General features: G+C 39.9%; 1 protein-coding gene across 11 annotated transcripts in view; it reads left to right on the top strand.

Annotated features, from left to right (window-relative positions):
- LOC140195234 (uncharacterized) overlaps positions 1–24075 on the top strand; it is a 665367-nt gene that overhangs the window by 563129 nt on the left and 78163 nt on the right. For 9 of the 11 annotated variants that reach the window (XM_072253330.1, XM_072253298.1, XM_072253321.1 and 6 more), the window contains 3 exons: positions 9766–9868; positions 22677–22824; positions 23297–23390. In XM_072253330.1, coding sequence (XP_072109431.1) covers positions 9766–9868; positions 22677–22824; positions 23297–23373 — 328 coding nt within the window. In that variant the 3' untranslated portion in view covers positions 23374–23390. Of the gene's footprint in view, positions 1–9765; positions 9869–22676; positions 22825–23296; positions 23391–24075 lie in introns of those variants that run through there. The other 2 variants (XM_072253281.1, XM_072253262.1) reach the window with 1 other exon arrangement.

Here is a 24075-nt window from a genome sequence, read left to right as displayed (position 1 = left end):
ATCTTCCAAAAAGATGGTAAAGGCATTAGGGTGCACTGTTTCGTGCATGTTGATCCCATTACTCAAATCATCTAAAGCCTGTTTGACATTGGCCTGAGGTGGAATGTAAACTGCTACCAAAATGACCCTGGAGAACTCCCGTGGTAGATAAAAAGGACGGCACTTTACTGCTGGATATTCCAGGTCTGGTGAGTGGAATTGGGACAGTACTGATATATTTGTGCACCAAGAAGAGTTGATCATGAGGCATACTCCTCCACCTCTGCTTTGAAAGACTCTATAGATCTATCCTGATGGTGTATAGTAAACTCGTCAATCTGAATCGCTGCATCCAGTATGGAAAGAGTTAACCAGGATTCTGTGAAACAAAGGACACGCATGGTCCTAATGTCCCTCTGATTCAGCACCCTGGCTCTGAGATCATTGGTTTTATTCACCAGAGACTGCACGTTCGCCAGGAAGATAGTACAGGGAGTTTAAAACCCCTTTTCCTTAAACGCACTTGTAACCCTGATCTACACCTGCGCTTCCTCCGAGGTGTCCTCCATGGGCACTTTCGGCCACAAACGGTGTTGTTTCCGTCAGTTTTTAAGCAGTGATAGTTTGTTTAAACGCATTAAGACATCTTTGTTGGCTGTACTTGGAAGCAGTTGTGCTTTTTAGCTGTAACAGGCTGAAATGGGAATATTTAATTGTATCCATTGAGAGTACTGCTGCTACTCGAGTCGTGCCTATGTGTATCCCCTTTAAAGCTCCTTCTTCTTTCCTTAAATCGATTTTATGCCCTCTTAATTTTGATACCCCTATCGTAAGGAGAAAGATTCTGATCATCTCATAATCTTTTAGGCTTCTAATAGGTCACCCATCAGTCACCTTCACTCCAGGAAAAACTAGCCCAGCTTATCCAATCTCTCCCTATAATTAAAATCCTTCATTCCAGGTAACATCCTGGTGAATCTCCTCTTCACTCTCCAGCACATTCACATTTTCCTATGGTGAACCACGGCAGTCCAAGTAGTAAGGAAACTTGTGTATTGCTCTTTAGACAGGGATTTCCAGGATTTATGGCCAATAATAGTGAAATAATGGCAATATATTTGCCAAGTCAGGAAAGTTTGTAATTTGAAGAGTAACTTAGAAGGGCTTTCACGTGCCCTTGCATTTCCTGTGCTCACTTTCTGAAGTACTAGATTGGAAGGTGCAGCCAGGGAAACCCGGATGAGTTATCACCATACATCTTGTAGATTCTGTGAGCTGCAGCAGCAAATGCTAATGTTACAGGGAGGGTATACTCTGTGTGGTTAATCAATATATTTTTGTCCTAAGCACCATTGAGCTTTTTGAATATTTTGAATATTGATGAAGTTGCATTATGTGGACAAGTGAGGAGCAACACTACTCACTTTTGATGGCTTTACGAAAACAAAGGCTCATTCAGTTCAATAATCCAGGCCTAGAAATCCCATCATGCAATCTAATTTCATTTTTGAGAACTGAAGCATCGTCTCTGGAATTGGAAACGGTAGTTTGCATTGAGGTTTTTGACAGTTCTGTACATAACTTCCAAAACAGGTTGACAATGTATTGTTACTATAAAAACAATACGTTTCCTTGAAAAGGGATCTAGTACTTTCCCAGCATTATGATGAATAAATACTTCACGGGTTTCCATCCAGGTACAGGTATCAATTTTAACCGACGTTTTGATGAAGATGGCAGTGTTTGTTGTCAGTGAAAAATTTGTATCTGTCCCAGCTGGAAGCCTGCAAAGAGTTTATTCGTCAATATGCTTCATTACTTAAAACGTAAACTTAATAATCATTGTGTTCTTGTGAGTTCCCAGAATGCTGTTCAGTATCATTTGAATATCTATAAATGTTTACCCTCAGTGTTTATACATTCAGCCATTTCTGGCATAAGTTATCCATTTCTATTTAACACTCCAAGTTTGTGAGTGAGACAATAATGAGCTTCTGTTATTGTGCAAGTTCGCTGTTAGTGGAGAGTCAGGAGATGGGCTATCACAATGTTTGATTTGGCATCTCTGGCTCTAATGTCAATAAGACTTTTGCTTTGTTCACTTTGGAAGTGCATTCAGATCCCCCCCAAAGGAAACACTTTCCTCACCACATCATTCAGTGTAATTGAAATGCCAGAGGTTATTGGGGCAAATTTATCAAAATTCCTGCCAGTAATTTTAGATTTTTCTTCATGGATGAAAATACAGATGAGAACACAATTAATATTTTTCACGTAAAGGCTGATGGAGATGCACAACTAGATGGTCAGTGTATTGACAGGTTTGCCTCACCGAATGTCAGAAATAGCAAAGGATGCAAAATTTATCCTTAAGCTCACACGGATTTTTTTTGTGGACCTTTTCAACCAGAATTCCATTGTGGAGAATGCAGACACTTCATTATTGGGTAACAATCCCATCATAAAGCATTTCCTGGTTTGTTTGACAGTGGTTATAAAGGAACCAAGTCTTGCTGCCTCTACTAAGTTTTCCATTATCCAGCTGGAGCTCTGACTCAGCCACATCTAGGTAATTTACAACTCTTTAAAACCAATATACCATTGGGGAGCAGCTTGATGATTTCACTGAGCAGAGAAGTGCCAATTGTAAGTATATTATAGTTCTCAGTGGATAAAGGAATTGTGCCCATGAGTGCTTCCAATCCTACATGGGCAAAAGGAGGATGCACACTTGCAGTTAGTTTTTCTCCTATGTGGGCAAAGAATGTGGGAGCATCACCACACAAGATTCCCTCCATATTGCAGATAATCCTCTCTTGGTAATATATTGCCATTCTGTCTTCATACCTCCATACCCAACAAAATCAAGTGAGTATCTTCCCCAAACGTACTCTAGTGGTTTAAGAAGGAGGTTCACTCCCACTTTCGTAAAGGCAATGGAGGATAACAACTTTTCAAAACAATTAATGCAGAAGAAGTGCCCCAAACCCCTTCACCAACTTACCCCATCCTGTCCTTACACCTTTTTTTCATGATCAGAGTCCCATTATGAATACAAAGAGCTGACGCTGAGGAAAGAACTGTAGGGGTACAATACCTGTGATGTAAGCTGGGGCGGGGGGGGAGTTGTTCTACAGGTTGGATCAAATCTAGTTAAAATGGTAGTAGAGAATCTGTGTGCCAACAAGCTGTTGGATTACAAAATCCTGACAGTTTGCCAAGTTCGGACCATTGATGTCCATCCTTGCTCTGTTAAAAATACAAATCAAGATGTTCCTAATGCTAAGTGTGCAAAGGAGGACCATACAACTAGTACTACTGAAGACATATGAGATATTGATGCATTTATTTGCACCACAAATTATGGATAAAATCTATTGTGAAGATGTTGTAAAAGTTCTGATGAGACAATTCAACCTAGCACCTCCAAAGACTTTTGATAGTTCAAGTTTATTGCATTTCAACTATAAACAAGTACACCGCCAAATGAGACAACATTCCTCCAGACCAAGATGCACAATACAGCACATATGACTCACACACAAAACACATGAAGAAGTATTACCACAAATAAATGAATAAATAATAAGGTGCATATACGATACAAGTTAAAAAGTAAACAAGTATAACATTACTGGCACTTCATGCATGATGAGACTCGGGTGGTGGTAGGGAATTCAGTAGTTTTATATCCTGGGATTTGAAACTGTACCCCATCCTAACAGTTCTTGTCCTAATGTTATGATACATCCTGTCTGATGTTAGGGGATTAAAGGGCTTGTTAGATAGATGGAGGGATCACTGACAATGCTAAAGGCCCTGCATACACAGTGACCCTGATAATTATCTCTCATGAGTGGAAGAGAGACCCCAATGATTGATGCTGCTGTGCTTTCTTGACCAAAGAGATAGTGTTGAAGGACCAGTTGAAATTAGCCATTACGTGCACTCCCAGAAATTTGATGCTCCTAACTCTGTCCATGGAGGAACCATGTATGTGTAGTGAGGAGTGGTCAGCCTGCACCTTCCTAAAGTCCACAATCATCTCATTGATCTTGTCCAAATCCAGACCTAAGTTGTTGTACTTGCACCATTCTATCAGCCGCATAATCACCTCTCTGTACACCGTCTCGTCTTTGTCAGTGTTGTGTCATCAGTGAACTTGATGATTGGGTTTGAAATGGATCTGGCAATGCAGTCATGCATCAGCAGTGTGAACAGCAGCAGACTGAACACACGGCATTGGGGAGTGCCAATGCTGGTTAGCATGTGTAACCAGGGCCAAGTTCAAGTTAAATTTTATTATCTTAGACATATATACTCAGGGTTTATATTCCACAAAAAATTGCTTTTTGCAGCGGGAACACAGTCCATTACAAATATGACAAACAGAATTTAATGTAACCTTAAATTAACATCAATTATAAGTAATTTACTTGGCACAATAAATATAATGACACTAATGTAAATTGAGAGTCTGATTTATATAGTTTGAGGTAGGATTAGGGTTTTCAGGTCAGTTCAAGAACCTGATGGCAGTGGGGAAGGAGCTGTTGTTAAACTGTGAATGTGGGTTTTCAGGCTCCAGTACTTGGCTGAGTTCCCTGCCTCTGGAGCCTCTTGCATTCCTGTGCATTGAAGTTTCCATACCAGGCCATAATACAAACAGTCAGAATGCTTCCCATACATCTGTAGTTTTGTCAGAGTCTTCAATGATATGTCAAATCTCCTGAAAGTAGAAACACTGATGCATCTTCTTTATGGTTTTCTCTTTATGATGCACTTTGGATGACTCCTCCAAGATGTTGGCATCCATGAACTAGAAGTTGCTTATCCTTTCCACCACAGAACCTTCATTGCATGTTCAACTTCCTTCCACTCTCTAAAAGCATGGAAACACAGAAGACCTACAACACAATACAGGCCCTTCGGCCCACAATGCTGTGCCAAACATGTACTTACTTTAGAAATTACCTAGGGTTACCCATAGCCCTCTATTTTTCTAAGTTCCATGTACCTGTCCAGGAGTCTCTTAAAAGACCCTGTCGTATCCACCTCCACCACCGTTGCCGGCAGCCCATTCCATGCACTCACCATCCTCTGCGTAAAAACACTTGCCCCTGACAACTCCACCTGTACCTACTTGCAAGCACCGTAAAACTTATGCCCTCTTGTGTTAGCCATTTCAGCCCCAGGACATAGCCTCTGACTATCCACACGATCAATGCCTCAAAGTCCACAATCAGTTCATAGAACTTAGAATTCTACAGCACATTACAGGCCCTTCGGCCCACAATGTTAGAACGTAGAACTTAGAAAACCTACGGCACAATATAGGCTCTTCGGCCCACAAAGCTGTGCCGAACATGTCCTGACCTTAGAACGACCTAGGCTTACCCATAGCCTTCTATTTTCCTAAGCTCCATGTACCTATCCAGGAACCTCTTAAAAGATCCTGTCGTTTCCTCCTCCCCCACCACCGCTGGCGACCCATTCCACGCACTCACCACCCTCTGCGTAAAAAACTTACCCCTGACATCTCCTCTGTACCTGTATCCAAGCACCTTAAAACTATGCCCTCTTGTACTAGCCATTTCAACCCTGGGAAGAAGCCTCTGACTATCCACACGATCAATGCCTCTCAGCATCTTAAACACCTCTATCAGGTCACCTCTCATCCTCCATCGCTCCAAGGAGAAAAGGCCGAGTTCACTCAACCTATTCTCATAAGGTATGCTTCCCAATCCAGGCAACATCCTTGTAAATCTCCTCTGCACCCTTTCTATGGTTTCCACCTCCTTCCTGTAGTGAGTTGGCCAGAATTGAGCACAGAATGGTGCCAACCTACTCTAGAAACTGCCTAGAATTTCCCTAGCGCATAGCCCTCTATTTTCCGAAGCTCCATGTACCTATCTCAGGGTCTCTTAAAATACCCTATTGTATCTGCCTCCACCACCATCGCTGACAGTGCATTCCACACTTTTCAGAAACTCCAGCCCATCCTCTTTCTTGATGTCTATATGCTCAAGCATTTCAGTCCGCTGTAAGTTCCTTGGTTTTGCTGATCTTATGACATCACCCAACCAGCTAACCTTTCTCACTCCTGTACACCTCCTATTACCATCTGTAGTTCTGCCAACAACATGGTATCATTGGCAAATTTATTGATGGTGTTAGAGCTATGATTAACCACACAGTTGTAGAAACAGAGAGGGTCTAGCAGAGGGCAAAGCACACAGCCGTGAGGTTTTTAATCTGAATAGATTGTGGTGTCACAGTGGGAAGTTAAGGATCTGATTAAAGAATACTTCATTATGATAGGTTTTGTGGGGATGATGGTACAGAACATCGAGCTAATGAACAACAGCCTGACATACCTGTTCCTGTTGTGTAGGTGAATATAGAGCCAACCAGATAATGTATGTCTAAAATGGAAATAGAGAAATTGAACTGGATCCAGGTTCATACTGAGACAGAAGATGAATTGAGCCATAAACAACCTTTGATAATGCTTCATTATGATGGGTGTAAGCACTACCAGATGGTAGAGGTTGCGACAGGTCTTCCAGCTCTTCTTTGTCATTGAGACAATAAATGTCTTCTTGAAGCAGATGGGAACATCAGACTGCAGAAGCAAAAGGCTGAAGATGTCCCTGAACAGTTGGTCAGCACTGGGTTTTAGCTCCCAACCAGGAACAACGTCTTGGCCTGACATCTTGCAAGGGTTTGTGCTCCTGAAGAGCGTTCTGATATCATTTTCCGAGACAAAGTTCACAGGATCATTGTGTGTTTATTTATTGATTTAACAATGCAGCGTGGAGTAGCCGCTAACTGCCACGCTACTATGGTGCCCATACAGGTGCACATCAGGGTATGTCATTATTCTCCCTCTCAGAGTGTACAGAAAAGGCATTAAGCTCCTCAAGGCATTTATTATAAACACAAGAACATCTACAGATGCTGGAAATCCAAAACAACACACACACAAAGTGCTGGAGGAACTCAGCAGGTCAGACAGCATCTATGAAAATAGTCAATGTTTTGGAACTGGAAAGGAAAAAGAAAGACAGAATAAAAATGTAGGGGGAGGGAAAGGAGGATAGATAGAAGGTGATAGGTAAAGTCAGGTGGGTGGGAAAGGAAAAGGGCTGGAGATGATAGGAGAGGAGAGTGGACCATAGGAGAAAGGGGAGGAGGAGGTACACCAGGGGCAGGTGAGAGGAGGTAAGATACCAGAGTGGGGAATAGAAAAAGAGAGGAGGGGGAGGAATTTTTTTTGCCAGAAGGCGAAATTGGTATTCATGCCATCAAGTTGGAAGCTATCTAGACGGAATAAGGTGTTCTTCCTCCACCCTGAGGGTGGCCTCATAGTGCCACAAGAAGAGGCCATGGACCAACATAAGATCATAACATATAGGAGCAGAATTAGGCCATTTGGTCCATCAAGTCTGCTCTGCTATTTCATCATTCCTGATCCAGTTTTCCTCTCAGCCACAGTCTCCTGCCGTCTCCCCTTATCCCTTCATGCCCTGACCAATCAAGAATCTATCAACCTGTGCCTTAAATATACATAAAAACTTGGTCTCCATAGCTGCCTGTGGCAAAGAATTCCACAGATTCACCAATCTCTGGCTAAAGAGATTCCACCTCATCTCCATTCTAAAAGGACATCTCTCTATTCTGAGGCTGTGTCAGAACGAAAATGGGAATGGGAATTAAAATGTTTGGCCACCAGGTACTCTTAGAAGTTTAAGGAGATTTGGCTTGTCATTAAAGACTCTGGTGAACTTCAACAGATATAGGGAAAGCTTTCTGAATTGCTGTATCATGGCCGGTATGGAAATTTCAATACACAGAAGTGTAAGAGGCTACAGAGAGTAATGGTAAGTGCTGCAGTGGTTCACAAATATTACATATTAACACAGGAAATACACACAAAATGCTGGAGGAACTCAGCAGTCCTGCTGAAGGGTCTCAGCCCAAAACATCGACTGTACTTTTTCCATAGATGCTGCCTGGCCTGCTGAGTTCCTCCAGCATTTTGTGTGTGTTTCTTGGATTTTCAGCATCTGCAGATTTTCTATTGTTTGTGATGGTTTTAAATATTAACACATTTAGATCAGGGTTACAAATGATGTTTCGAAAATGTATTAACACAATATATTACAATTACCAGGGATTATCATACTAGGAATAGATGTTGTGGCAATTTTGTTTATAGTTTTAAGTGCCTAATTTGGAAACTAGAACAAGAGCAGGTTTATTTTTAATTACATTTATAATTGTTGACTACAAGTATATCTCCTTGCAAATAATTAGTAAATTTTTCATGTATTTAAGCAGTTAATTGGCAGAAGAAATTATGCTGTGTATGTAGTAGCTGGGAAGGGATTGGTAACTTTTTCAAAGGGAAAGCAGTGCATGCGTGTGTAATTTTTGTACTGTTGCTTGAGCATCAATTGACAACAATAAATGAAATTAGGTAGCTCTATCCCTATTTTTTGACTTGCTACGCAGCAATACATATAGATGTTGGCATTAACTCAAATAAGCACTGTAAATTTTGCAATCTGTTTAAGCAGTCTGCAGTGGACTTTGGAGTGAGCTTGAGGGGTCTGTGGATAAGTGCAGCCTGTCCTTTAAATGGAGAATAAAGGGCCCACCACTGATGGGACTTGTGGATCTGAGTAACCTGCATATTACCACACAATCCGATCACAAGGCATTCAAGCCATACTGACGTGGCATGGTGTATTTCTAGCTGTGCTGTACAAAGGTAGCAGAATGTGCCCAAAAGCTCTGGTTTATCTTAGTAAGGGAGGAAATGACTGCTAACTTCATTAGCTGCGTGTCTGATACAAGCCAAACATCAGATGCCAAGGTGAATTGTACACAGAAGTGCCGGGGCCAATTGCCCAATAGGTGTAATTTCACATGGAAATCCATGTAATTTGCACTTTTAGAACACATGTTAATTGATCCAGTTCCTATGTTTAATTGTCATCACTCTAGTCTAGTTCTTCTCTCTCACTTTGCCAGCTATTTACAATTCATTCATTTATCCCCCGCTCTCCTTCCTCTGGAACCTCTTGTCCAGCTTCCTCAGCAATGCCATATTTGAAATAATATCCTCAACTCACAACTGTTTATTATGCTGCATCTGAACTGCCTCGATTTTTATTTCTCCTACTTTGACTGATGTGCTCTGTTTATCTTCTCCTAATGCAAACAACCTTAAGGCACCTTACTGCAAACGATGAACGTTACTGACACGTAGGTTATTTCTGCTGCTGTTAAATGAAATCTTGTTATCTCGGTAAAATTAATCAGTGTGGTTGCAAGCAAAAAGATGAAAATAATGATCCAGGTAAGGTTTCTGTTTAGTGTTGCCTACATCAGAAAATGCTTTTTCTAACAGTTTACATATTTCCCAACATGCAATGTTTTCTTCCACTCCAATAAGAGTAATTGAGAACAGCAGCGTGTGTTGGTCTTAATCATTCGGCAGTTACACCAGTCAGGTCCTCAGAGAAAAGAAAATTCCCTCCCTGCCTGCAGAAACTGAAGTGGTGATAAATAATAAGCTAAAAGATGATTTCCATAACCAGCAAGAAACCCGATAGCCTGTAGGAGGCGGTTATGTTGCCAGTGCATGTCTGCAGGACTGCCAGTAAATCACATTTTCAAAAACATTCTTTCCAGTGGAAACAAATTTTAAGGAAGCATGGTCCCTAAAGCACTTTATTGATAGAAGACAGTGAATTGTTTCTGTTCTTTTTGCATTAGATACGAGTGGGCAAATCTCATAGCGGAAAAAGTTGAAACTATTGAAGATATGCATAGCAGATTGAAAACCAGTATTCAGTCAATGCAACTCCTGCACCAACAGGTAAAATTACATGGAAAGATCCAATTTTAATACAATAATTGATTTAAATGCTGAATAAATATTGTTTGATTGCATTAAGTCTTAAGGAATTGCACTTTGTGAAGACAAACTGGGGTAGGACTTGCACGGTCGATGGTAGGGCAATGAAGACTGTGATAGAACGAAGGGATCTGGGAATACAGATCCATAATTCCTTGAAAGTAGTGTCACAGGTAGATAAGGTTGTAAAGAGAGCTTTAGACACATTTGCCTTCTTAAATTAAAGTGTGGGCCGAATGGCCTTATTCTGCTCCAGATCTTCTGGACTGTGGTCTTATTGAGCATAGGAATTGGGACATGGTATTGAAGTTGTAATAAGATGTTGGTGAGGCCTAATTTTGAGCATTGTGTCCAGCTCTGGTCATCTACCATAGGAAAGTTATCAATGAGGTTAAAAGTGTGCAGAGAAAATTTACAAGGATTTTGCGAGGCTTTGAGGACCTGAGTTATAGGAAAAGATTGAATAGGTTTGGACTTTATTCCCTAGAAAGTAGAAGACTGAGGGAAAATTTGACAGAGGAATACAAAATAGAATGGGTGAATGTAATCAGGCTTGAGGTTAGTTGAGACTAGAACTAGAGGTTATGGAACAAAGGTGAAAGGTGAAATGTTTAAGGGAAACATGAGGGGGAGCTTTTTCACTCAGAGGGTGATGAGAATGTGGGATGAGCTGCCAGTGGAAGTGGTGAATGCAGGTTCGATTTCAACTTGTAAGACAAATTTGGATGGATACATGGTGGGAGGGGTATGAAGAGCAATGGTCCTGATGCAGGTTGATGGGGCTAGGCAGATTAATAGTTCAACATGGACTAGATGGGCCAAAGGGCCTATTTCTGTGCAGTAGTGTTCGATGACTCTATATTGTTTCACAGTTCTTTACAGGAAACCATGGTGCTGTAGTACATTTTATGACTCTATGAATGAAGAAGGTTTGTTCTTAGGACTTAATATTCTGATTAACAGAGGACTGACTAAATAGATTTGCGGTAATACATTAAGAGGAATAGATAGAGTCGATAGCCAGCGCCTCTTCCCCATGGCACCACTGGTCAATACAAGAGGACATGGCTTTAAGGTAAGCGGTGGGAAGTTCAAGGGGGATATTAGAGGAAGGTTTTTACTCAAAGAGTGGTTGGTGCGTGGAATGCACTGCCTGAGTCAGTGGTGGAGGCAGATACACTAGTGAAATTTAAGAGACTACTAGACAGGTATATGGAGGAATTTAAGGTGGGAGGTTATATGGGAGGCAGGGTTTGAGGGTCGGCACAACATTGTGGGCCGAAGGGCCTGTACTGTGCTGTACTGTTCTATGTAACGATGACCACTTACCTTGTATAAACCTGAATGAACTAGGCTGTAATCAGTTTATATCACACAAACACCTAAACTTGTAAATGTCCATCTAATTGATACATTTGAAAGTATTTGTTTATCTGTCTGTCATGTGCAGATGCAATAAGATTATGAAAAGAGGTTTCATAAAGTAGAATCCACTAATTGGTCTAAGATAGTTTTCTGGAAGGTTAGTTGGAAGAACATTTGTTTGCAGATTGTTTATCTGCTGTTCTTAACTGGAACAGATGCATAAGTCTTGTGAGATCATATCTTTTTGTATAAAAGCATTCATAGAGCACAGAAACAGCATAATTATATTTGCCAAAAGGCCACAAAATAGATCAAATCAAATCCTTCCAAATAATCCATGATAGCTTTTATGTACATCTGTATAACTCAACATCTCGTCCTAAAGATGATTTGGGGTTGATGTATAATACAGCCTTTGTTAATTGCAGAGGTTGCACATGCAGACCACTTCAGAAATTAAATTCCATTGACTTTAATCTGCATCCAAGGAGCAGATGTGGTGACCGTTCTTCCCTAGCAACCCTTCCCCTCACCTTGATATTAAACTTCCTGTCTACCATAAAAAAGAACCATTAGATAAGAATTGCCCACATGATATAAAGTGTAATTTTTAAACAAGGTCTAAACAATCTATCACTTGTACAATTCCTGCCCCATTTCACCATGAGAACAAATCTCCAAGCAGTAGTAAAAATGGAAGAGGAATCTGTTAACACTTCTTAATGGATTTGCTGTCCATTCACTTTTCTATCTCTCCCGTCAACCTAATCCAGAGAGCAAAATATAGCTTTAATTTTTTATTGCAGTATTGAAAATGTGTACTTCACACTGGTGACCCATTTGTCCAGAACTCCAATAATCATGCACAGAGTGGTGAATGACTGTCCCAGCTCTGAAAAAATATGAACACTGTCAATGGTGTAAAGCATTGGTGAAAATGTTGCTTTAAAGTGTTACATAATTTACAAAAATTATGAAACCACGGATTTCAGAATTGCGGTTTTTCAAGAGTTAAGGTTTATATAAAATGTTTATCTGAGTCCAAAGTTCTTCATTGAGATCAGTATTGGCAATAATTTTGTTTTCTTCTTTATAGTTAAAAGAAATATCAGTAAAAATTTTACAACTAAAATGCTTTTTTATCCTCCTAATTTTAAATGCTCTTTCATATGATCCAATTGTATTGCTTATAATTCTGTCAGAGACTTAGGTTTACATTTAAGTTATTTTCTATTAATTCGGCATGTCTGATTTTTGTCTTAAGGTAACAGAATTAGCCTAAGAGAGTTAATACTGCAGCATAGGAAGAAGTCATTAGACTGTTTTGGGAATAAGAAGTGAAAGAGACAAGTTGTGAAAGATTCACACTATAGGCCATCTCAGTAATTATCTGACATCTGCAGATGGAGTCAGTTCTTAATCAAAAGAATGAATCATTACAGATATTGATTCCAACTAAGTTGTTTCAAATAATGAGGCCAGTCAAGTCAGTACAAATTCAGGAGGAAATTTTGCAAATTTGACTGCAGAATCTTAGCTTAAATAATACTAAATTACCTAATTTTATATCATTGTTATAATTAAAACAATATAAGGACGGTGTTAGAAAATTTGGACTATATTCACAGATGAATATGTATAACATTAGGTTTACTATTAAAATATTTAGATGGCTTTTTGAAATCTTTATAAATTGAAATTATTCTTGTAATATTGAGGAAATTATAGAATTCAACAACTATCTTGAAATTCATTTCAACCATAATTCCATATTCTATAAACTGTGATATTTCTCAGTGATACATTTTTATTTTTGAAGAAAAGGGTAGAGTCATGTTTTTTTAAAGAATAAGCCTTACCCCAACCATTCTAAATTACATCTGTATGTAATTCAAAATCTGAAGCATAATGAAAAATAATTTCCTACTCTAGTCTTATTCCTTGTATGCAGGAATGCTTTAATAAATTGTACAACATCTTTTGCCTATTTTAAGATTAAAAGCATCTGTGTGTATGGAATGTAAGTCAATTGTTCAGTAAGTTCTCAGGTTGAAAAAAACTATCAAAGCACAATGCTGCAACTTAGAGTACCTAAGATTTCCTTCCCTTAAAGACAAATGTAAAGGCAACTTGAAGAGAGGCCTTTACGTGTTTACAGTCTCATATTATCAGCACCCTTCCCATTAAGATGTACCTTAATATTAGCATCCTTCATTTTTCCAAATGCTAATTCCCTGCACCAGTTTGTGCACCTTTTATTCAAAAAATTTAAAAATCAGACAAATAAGGGAATGACTGATTTATTCTTTTAATATACCTTACATTTCCAAAAGAATTTAAAAACCCACATCTTTGCATAGCATTTATTCATTGTGTCCAAATGTATTTTACTATTACAAAATTTATGGTTTCCTGATAAAGAAAAATGCGAGAAATAAAGGAGGAAATCTGTTGTTAGTGCTTGTGGATGGGAAGGTCGAGAAAGCATGTGCGTCTTTAATTTGAATGGAAACAAGTTTCAGGTATAACAATTAAGCAAGGAGACAGAGAAAGAAATATTGCAGAAAGAACAAAAAGAATCTCTGATAAGGTAAAACAGATAACATTAAATGGTAAAAGCTATGGAATTGTGAGTCTGAAGGGTGTGGTAATAGGTTTCTGATTCCGTTCATTGAGTCCATGAAGGCATAAAAAAGCAATAGCAAGATCATTGATATGTAGTGTTCTCCAAAATTAATGGGATGGTGTAATGATCTAAGTTCATTGTTGAGTGAAAGGTGCTGTTTCTCTTATATATGGTGAACTTCAATAGACTGATGTCAGTGACTTAGGGCAGAGTGCCTTTAGCTTGCTGTTTCACAGAGGAAGACCATAACAGAGATTTAACATATAGCATTAACCCAACATGTGAAGCTTTTCCTCAGAGTCTGCGATATGGGCAACAATTATTACTGAAAGAAGTACAAGTAAATTGTTTCACCTGGCAGGAAGGTTTGAAATGATGGGCAATGGGAAGACAGAAAGTAAAATGACATCTCCTATTGTTGCAGGAGCAAGTGTCAGAGCATGTGGGTGTTAAATGGGTGGTCCACTCACAATGTCAAGGGGGAGAAAATATGTTTGGTGGTTTTGTGTTGTTAAAGGCAGAGGGTAATCTATTGAATATGAGCATAAATAGGAGCAAAAAATGACTATATGCTTACTTGGTCATCCTCTACCATTTGGTAAGGTCATGTCCAATTTAAACTTTGGTCTCAAGGTTTTCCTGTCTGATCCAATTACCCTGGGATCAAAGTTCAAAGTAAATTTTATTCTCAGAGTACAAATAGGTCACTGCATACAACCCTGAAATTAATTTTCCTGTGAACATACTCAGTAAATCTATAGAATAATAACTATAACATGATCAATGAAAGATCAAGTAGCGTACAGAAGATAACAAACTCTGCAAATGCAAATATAAATAAATTGCTAGAGATAACAATAACATGAAATAACAAGATAAAGAGTCCTTAAAGTGAGATCATTAGTTATGGGAACATCTCAATTGTTTGGCAAACAAGTGTAGTTATCCTCTTTTGTTCAAGAGCCTGATGGTAACTGTTCTTGAGCCTGGAGATGCAAGCCCTGAAGCTGTTGTCCCTTCTACCTAGTGGCAGCAGTGAGAAAAGAGCATGGATGGTGAGGAACGCAGCATCTCTAGGAAGAGGTACATTTGACGTTTCAGGCCGAGGTTTTTCGTCAGGACTAACTGAAAGAAGAGCTAGTAAGAGATTTGAAAGTGTGAGAGGGAGGGGGAGATCCAAAATGACAGGAGAAGACAGGAGGGGGAGGGATGGAGCCAAGAGCTGGAGAGTTGATTGGCAAAAGGGATATGAGAGGATCATGGGTGATATACTGCGTCCGGTGCTCCCGATGTGGCCTTCTATATATTGGCGAGACCCAACGCAGACTACTAGACAGGTATACGGAGGAATTTAAGGTGGGGGCAGGGCTTGAGGGTCGGCACAACATTGTGGGCCAAAGGGCCTGTACTGTGCTGTACTATTCTATGTTCTATGTTTGATGTTCAGACTGGGAGATTGTTTCGCTGAACACCTATGCTCTGTCCGCCAGAGAAAGCAGGATCTCCCAGTGACCACACATATTAATTCCATATCCCATTCCCATTCTGATACGTCTATCCATGGCTTCCTCTACTGTAAAGATGAAGCCACACTCAGGTTGGAGGAACAAAACCTTATATTCCGTCTGGGTAGCCTCCAACCTGATGGCATGAACATTGACTTCTCTAACTTCCGCTAATGCCCCACCTCCCCCTCATACCCCATCCTTTATTTATTTATATACACACATTCTTTTTCTCTCTCTCTCTCCTTTTTCTCCCTCTGTCCCTCTCACTATACCCCTTGCCCATCCTCTGGGTTCCCCCCCCCCTTTTCTTTCTCCCTAGGCCTCCTGTCCCATGATCCTCTCATATCCCTTTTGCCAATCACCTGTCCAGCTCTTGGCTCCATCCCTCCCCCTCCTGTCTTCTCCTATCATTTTGGATCTCCCCCTCCCCCTCCCACTTTCAAATCTCTTACTAGCTCTTCTTTCAGTTAGTCCTGACGAAGGGTCTCGGCCCGAAATGTTGACTGTACCTCTTCCTAGAGATGCTGCCTAGCCTGCTGCGTTCAGCAGCAACGTTGATGTGTGTGGCTTGAATTTCCAGCATCTGCAGATTTCCTCGTGTTTATGGATGGTGAGGATCTCTGATGATGGATGCTGTTTTCCTCGACAGTGTTTCATGTAGATGTGTGCAATGGTTGGGAGGGCTTTACCCATGATGTACTAGGCCAAATTCACTACCTTCCGTAGGGTTTTCCATTCAAAGGTATTGGTGTTTCCATGCCAGGGTGTGATGCAGATAGTCACTACACTCTCCACTGATGCTGTTATTGAGAAATCTAATTATTGAAGCCTTGAAATAAAAAATAACAAGGTGACTTGACATACAAAGAATTCCAAAATTCCAGAGCCACAGAAGAAAAGAATTTCTCATCAGGTGACAATAGTGACCACTAATCTTACGACAATGGTCCCTACCTCTAGATTCTACCCATCAAGAAAAGCATTATCAGAGCAATGATGCTGTGAAACTCTCACAGAATCACTCAAGCTTCAGAGAAATCACCTATCATTCTTCTAAACTCCACTTATTATAGTCTAATTCTAATCAATCTGTTCTCATGGGGCAATCTTCTCATCCAGGAATTAATTTGCAGAACCTTCACTCTATTATCCAATGTAAACCCATCTTTCTTTAATTAAGAAGAACAAAACTTATGTCATATTCCATGTGTGATCTACTCAAATTAGATAATAGAGTGTTTTGTACCGTATACTCATTGCAATTAAAGGCTATATAACATACTGATTGGTATTGAACCCACCTGTTAACATAGAAACATAGAAAACATACAGCACAATACAGGCCCTTCAGCCCACAATGTTGTGCCGAACCCATAGCCCTCTATTTTTCAAAGCTCCATGTACCTATCCAGGAGTCTACACTATCCACAACACCACCAACCTTTGTGTCATCAGAAAATTGACTAACCCATCCCTCCACTTCCTCATCCAGGTCATTTATAAAAATCACAAAGAGAAGGGGTCCCAGAACAGATCTCTGAGGCACACCACTGGTCACCATCCTCCATGCAGAATATGACTGGTCTACAACCACTCTTTGCTTTCTGTGGGCAAGCCAGTTCTGGATCCACAAAGCAATGTTCCCTTAGATCCCATGCCTCCTTACTTTCTCAATAAGCCTTGCATGGGCTATCTTATCAAGTGCCTTGCTGAAATCCATATACACTACATCTACTGCTCTACCTTCATCAACTCTCTACCCTTCTGCCTCTCCTAATTTCATTCTTAAATTCCTTCCTGCTAGGTTTATAATTTTCTACAACTCTATCATTACCTAGTTTTTTGAATCTTTCATAAGCTTTTCTTTTCTTGACTGGATTTTCAACTGCCTTTGTACACCACAGTTCCTGTACCCCACCGTCCTTTCCCTGTCTCATTGGAACGTACCTATGCAGAACGCCATGCAAATATCCCCTGAACATTTGCCACATTTCTGCCGTACATTTCTCTGAGAACATCTGCTTCCAAGTTCCTGCCTGATAGCTTCATATTTCCCCTTCCTCCAATTAAACACTTTCCTAACTTGTCTATTCCATCCCTCTCTAAAGCTGTGGTAAAGGAGATAGAATTGTGATCACTATCTCCAAAATGCTCTCCCACTGAGAGACCTGACACCTGACCAGGTTAATTTCCCAATACCAGATCAAGTACCGCCTCTCCTCTTGTAGGCTGATCTACGTACTGTGTCAGGAAACCTTACGGAACACACCTAACAAACTCCACTCCATCTAAACCCCTTGCTCTGGGGAGATGCCAATCAATATTTCAGAAATTAAAATCTCCCACCATAACAACTCTGTTATTATTACACCTTTCCAGAATCTGTCTCCCCATCTGCTCCTCGATGTCCCCATTACTGTTTGGTGGTCTATAAAAACCACCCGGTCAAGTTATTAATTTCTTCCTGTTTCTAACTTCCCCCTCAGAAACTCAGTATGACAATCCCTCCATGACTTCCTCCTTTTCTGCAGCCATGACACTATCTCTGATCAACAGTGCTACACCCCCACCTCTTTTGCCTCCTTCCCTGTCCTTTCTGAAACATCTAAAGCCTGGCACTCTAAGTAACTATTCCTGCCCCTGAGCCATCCTAGTCTCTGTAATGGCCACAATATCATAGCTCCAAGTACTGATCCACACTCTAAACTCATCCGCTTTGTTCATGATACTCCTTACATTAAAATAGGCACATTTCAAACCATCAGTCAATCTCTATCACCTGCCTATCCTCCCTCTCACACCGCCTACAAGCTTTCTGTATTTGTGAGCCAACCGCCCCTCCCTACGTCTCTTCAGTTCGGTTTCCGATAACGTTGCAGATATCTCTCAACATGAACATTAAGTAGCCTCACATCATTTAAGTGTATTTGTCCATTCTTTCAGTGTTGCATTTCCCACATTTTTTCCTATTTGTCATTTTGTTGCCCATTCACTTCAACTGCCTGCACCTTTTTTGCAGGCTCTTCATGTCTTCCTCATCAAAATATTTCACATCTACCTTTATGTCATCAGCAAATGTATAATAAGATTCAAGCCCTTCATCTAGAACAGTAATATAGGTTATAAATAGCTACATCATTTTGGAAGGTGGCATCATCAGAGCAGATACAAAGCTGATGAGAACGCTATGAGAGGGGAAATGAGTGTAGGAAGTGCCATGGAGAAAGTGAAAGCAAAGTAGCAGGGACCGAGATGGTTGTTAGTCTATAGCCTATCACCAGAGACAAGTTAATAAATAGAAGAGGAGACAGAGATGGTCCATGTTTAGTTACTCATTTATTTGGAGGTACAGCATGGAAAAGGCCCTGCTGGCCTAATAAGTCGTGCTACCCAGCAACCCACTTATTTAACCCTAGCCTAATCACAGGACAATTTCCAGTGACTAATTAACCTACTAACCAGTACATTTTTGGACTATGGGAGGAAACTGGAACACCCGGAGCAAACCAGAGTACCCGGAGGAATCCTATGGAGAGCATACAAACTCCTTACAGAGGATGCCAGAACTGAGCTCCGAACTCTAATGCTCTGAGCTGTAAATAGCATCGTGCTAACCATTACACTACCATGAATATACTTATTGAAAAAGTGGGTTTATATATGACTTGACTTTAATATAAAGTTAAAAATATCATTTTCATATTTATAAATATGTACTTAAACTATATTGTGTTAGTTTCAGAGTAAGCAATGTTTCATCCCATTCTGTGAAATATGTGAATGTATTAACCTCAGATCAAGTAATCCTGTTTTCTCCATTTCAATGTTGCCTTGAAAAATGAGCAGAAATAACTAGTGTACATGGTCCCAACTGCTTTGAAAGTTTTCGCAAACTTCCAAGAATATCTGTCCCCAGACACCATCTGCTGGATGTTAAACCTTATTACAATATTTGAATAAAAATGTTCATATGTCAATAAATTGGAATTGTTAGCAGTCAGTTTTTATGTACTCCAAGAGCTGCTAGGGAGGAATTGTGCCATGCAGCAGATAAGATAGAATGCCCGTGCAAATTGGCTGACTTCTTGCAATATGGCATCCGCCCTTGCTTAAGCATGGTTAGTGAACCATCTTTGTTTAAACCGAGAGAACCAAATGGTGATGCTTAAGCACCACCTGCCAGTGATGAGAAAATAAGGAGAACATGTTTCTTTTTGGTCAGGAATGCAGGCTTCTCCACAGTGAAGTTTATATAGTACATCTCAACAATCCTGTACACCAGAAGCAAAAAGGATTCACTGCCCTGAAATTATAGTTGCTGTGCGACTATAACTATTACTCATGAAAGTCAATGCTTGGATTATTACAGTAATCTGTCCATTCCTCTGCAATCCAAAATCAAAGTGACTAGGTCATTACATGGGCTATCTGTTGATGCTGTTTCTTATACACTGCATGTGGACAATAAAACATGCCGAATGCAGTCACGATCTGGTGCTGGGTAGTGATATACCATCTGTACAGACCACAGAGAACATTGCATTCAGTTTTTAATGCTGCCCATCACAAAGGATATATTGACCTATATTTTGGCTAAAGCACCATTTGCCATTAACCAAGGTGTGCAGTGGGCCCTCCAGCTCCAACTAATGGTGCAATTGTTTGTCCTTATGCCTATGATCGCAAGACACTGCTGGGTATTCAGAACATCACGTGCTCCAGGTCTTCCTCACTACAGTTGTTGGATAGCAGATGAACTCCACAGCATGGGCTTGTTGCGTTCCGCGCAACAGCCATCCAGAAGAGATGCCACTGGAAGTGGTGCGTGAGGAAACCAAAGTACGGAAAATGCACTGGTGTTCGTGCAATACTGAAGGCAAAACCCTGCAGGCCAGCTCCCCCATCAATTTTACTTTCAAATATTTGATCGCTGGAAAATAAACTAGGCTACCTGTGTCTGAGACAGAATCAGCGTGAGATGAAGGACAGATACGCGCTCATCTTGACGGAAATATGGTTTCAGGATACCACCCCTGAAGCGGCCATCTAACTAAAGTGTTTCACCTCTTTTTGGGCAGACAGAATTCACACGAGCTGTCACAAGACCCGTAGTGGAGGAGTATGTATCTGCATTAAAAAGAACTGGTGTGTGAACACTTCGGTAGTGGAGACCCATAGTTCGCATATGGTAGAGTTCTTAATGGTGAAACACAGACCCTTCTGTTTACCAAAGAAGTTCACTGCTATTGCAACTGAGGCTGTATACATCCCCCTCAACCCCCCCCCCCCCCATGCCAATGCTGGGGAAGCATTGTGTGAGCTCTATGGCGCCATCAGTGACTTACAAACCAACTCCAATAGTTTCTTTATTGTTGTTGGCAACTTCAACCGTGCTGTCTTAAAAACAGTCCTGCCTAAATTCTGTCAGTGCACTGATTTTGCTTCCACAGGTGAGAACACATTAGGCCTGCATAATACCAACATCAGAATCAGAATCAGGTTTTTTATCACCAGCATTTGTCGTGAAATTTGTTAACTTAGCAGCAGCAGTTCGATGTAATACATAATACAGAAGTAATAAATAAATAAATCCTTTACAGTATACAGTATGTATATTGAATAGATAAAAAATCATGCAATAAACAAATAATATATATTCAAAAAGTGAGGGTTCAATGTCTATTTAGTAATCAGTTGACAGAGGAGAAGAAGCTGTTCCTGAATCACTGAGTGTGTGAGGAGGTACAGAAGGAGGCTTCTGTACCTCCTTCCTGATGGTAGCAATGAGAAGAGGGCATGCCCTGGGTGGTGGGGGTCCTTAATGATGGACACTGTCTTCCTAAGGCACCACTCCTTGTAGGTGTCTTGGATAGTACTAAAAATAAGTGAGGTAGTGTCCAAGGGGTCAATGGCCATTTAGGAACCAGATGGCAGAGGGGAAGAAGCTGTTCCTGAATCACTAAGTGTGTGCCTTCAGACTTCTGTACTTCCTACCTGATGATAACAGTGAGAAAACACTGGGTGCTGGAGGTCCTTAATAATGGACGCTGCCTTTCTGAGACACCGCTCCTTGAAGATGTCCTGGGTACTTTGCAGGCTAGTACTCAAGATGGAGCTGACTAAATTTACAACCCTCTACAGCTTCTTTCGGTCCTGTGCAGTTGCGCTCCCTCCCCCCACCCCCATATCAGACAGTGACGTACCCTGTCAGAATGCCCTCCACGGTAAATCTATCAAAGTTTTTGAGTGTATTTGTTGATAGACCTAGAGAAATACATTTAGGACGTCACCATTATTAAATGCATCTATGTAAGGGCAAATCAGAAACCGGGCTTAAATGCTATGTCTTGATCTGGACTAGATTCTGCACACAAGTGAACCCCAACCTTCCTTCCTTTGATACAATTTAAAACTCATTATAGAACTGCAAACAGGTTTTAAGCAGCCCACTACTTTGATGTCAGATCTTTATCAAACTTGGTTAATAAACTCTATGGCTATTATTTTTAGACATGTACTCACTTCAGAATATTTGTATAACTGGACTGTCAAATCCTGTTGCTCTTCTACAGCATATGGTTATTCACCAGTTACAAAGCACTCTGATATTTCTTCTTGGGCCCGTAGTTGGTCAACTCAACTTTTTCATGATAAACTCTGCCATTTTCTGCCCACTCAATTTTATTTAATGTCCCTTTGCGAACTTTCTGCATGTTACCCACCCTATTTCAAAACTAGAGACAGAATTTCCGGTGTTAGTGCAATGAGCCAGTTTTGATGTTGATTCTCATGCATTCTAATTGAAAGATAAAGGAGCTGCAACATTTTCTCTTAATAGAAAAAAGCATAAAACCTGATGTGTGTAAGGTATGATATTTAGCAGGAAGAGAATGAGATGACTAAGCATCCAAAACAGTTGTAATGTACTGAGTAACTTTACATGTTTGGTTGACTTGACAGTATAAAATGCAATATTGTTTTCCCCAGAAAAGGAAACATCTATTCTACCACAGCTTCGGTCTCATCATTTTTTCTGAATAAATGTTATTTATTGGGGAGTAAAGTTAATCTACAATATATCTTTAAATATTTCATACGTACTGCAACACAAATATATTCCCATCATTACAGATTTGATTTTATGTCTTTGGCCTATAAATAATGTGAAGCATACTGTATATTTATATGGTTGATTTTTTTCCTTATTTATATGTGTACGTAAAAGCAATGGAAATTAACTAGTACCAGCATTTTTGTTGCTTTCGAACAGCTGCATACACTTGACAGAGAAAATCTGAAACATGAAAGTCAGCTGGAAGAGGAACAGACCCACCGTCATCAGCTGGAATTGCAATTGGAAACCCTTGCTCAGACCATCTTATCCCTTAGGACCCAGCTGAAAAGTCAAAGATTAGCTGGTGAGTGAGTAACTTCACTTGATGAGGAATTGGCTTTGAATCTAACCATTCTTTTAAGTTGAACAAAAATCAGTCAGTGTTCCCCAAAAACAAAGAGTTGAAAATTTAACTAGAGAAACTTTAGTTATAGTAATATTGGAAAATACAAATATTACTGATCCAGTAACACTAGACAAATTTTATTGGATCCAGAAAGTTGGGGAATTTTCTCCTCAGCTGAAAAAAAAAGCATTGAAAAACTCAGTCAAAATATATGAGCTAACAAAGGAAATGGAGTATTTTAATCCAGCTTCTCCCACGGAATAATAGGTTCTGATTGAATAAATTCAAAGAGCAAAATAGTGGCGTAAGTTTATTTACTTGAAAGAGACAATGTCCACAAAAACTGTTAATAGAGATAAAATGATACTGTTGATTTAATCCATAAACCATTCGTAATGTAGAATTTACACAAAATATTTATTAATTGCAGATTTACAGGAAAAAACCTGTGCAATATCAAAAAGAGGAGTTCATAAAAATTCTAAGCAACGCTATCCAGACCACTAAAAAGACTACTGAAGAAAGTCAAGGAAATGTTATGAATTCTGCATAATTAAAACTCCTTAAGGTTTAAAAACAATATATTTGATTTATTTTTTTCTCTGAAAGGGAGCCATTTTTAAGATGCAGGAGTGAAATGTGAAGCAGTTGAGTAGTTAATTTGTTTTAACTGGATATGCACTGTTGTCACCAGAGATGATTTAACATCTCAACAGCTGCTAGTGAAGTGGATGAGGTCCTATTTATTAAATTTATTACAAGATTCCACATATTTAAACAACAATAAATATGAATTGCTTGTCAAGTCCATGAAAAGTTATGAATAAAGGTATTGGAATGTTGAGATAAAACTGAGAACTGGAAAGTCACAACAGGTCAGTCAGCATCTGTGGAGAAAGAAATAGGATTTACAAACAATGGTTTAAAAAAGACGCATGACCCAAAAAGGGGAAAGGAGAAATTTGGACAAAAGAGAAACCTAGTGATAGAATGGAATGCAGGTGAGATTAAATGATAATGATGTCCGGCAAGGTGGGTGTTAATCAGATGTGATGAAGCCAGGATGGATCTACAGGGCTGGAGTGGGGAGGGTCACAGCCTTATACAGGCCTCTGACACACCATAACATGCCTGCCATCAGATATCTATCTATGCTAATACCATCTACCAGCATTCAGCCTGCAGCCTTATATGACACGGCATTTCAAG

Source organism: Mobula birostris, chromosome 1 (assembly GCF_030028105.1).
Source record: "Mobula birostris isolate sMobBir1 chromosome 1, sMobBir1.hap1, whole genome shotgun sequence".
NCBI lineage: Eukaryota > Metazoa > Chordata > Chondrichthyes > Myliobatiformes > Myliobatidae > Mobula > Mobula birostris.
This window is presented reverse-complemented; position numbering and strand designations above follow the sequence as displayed.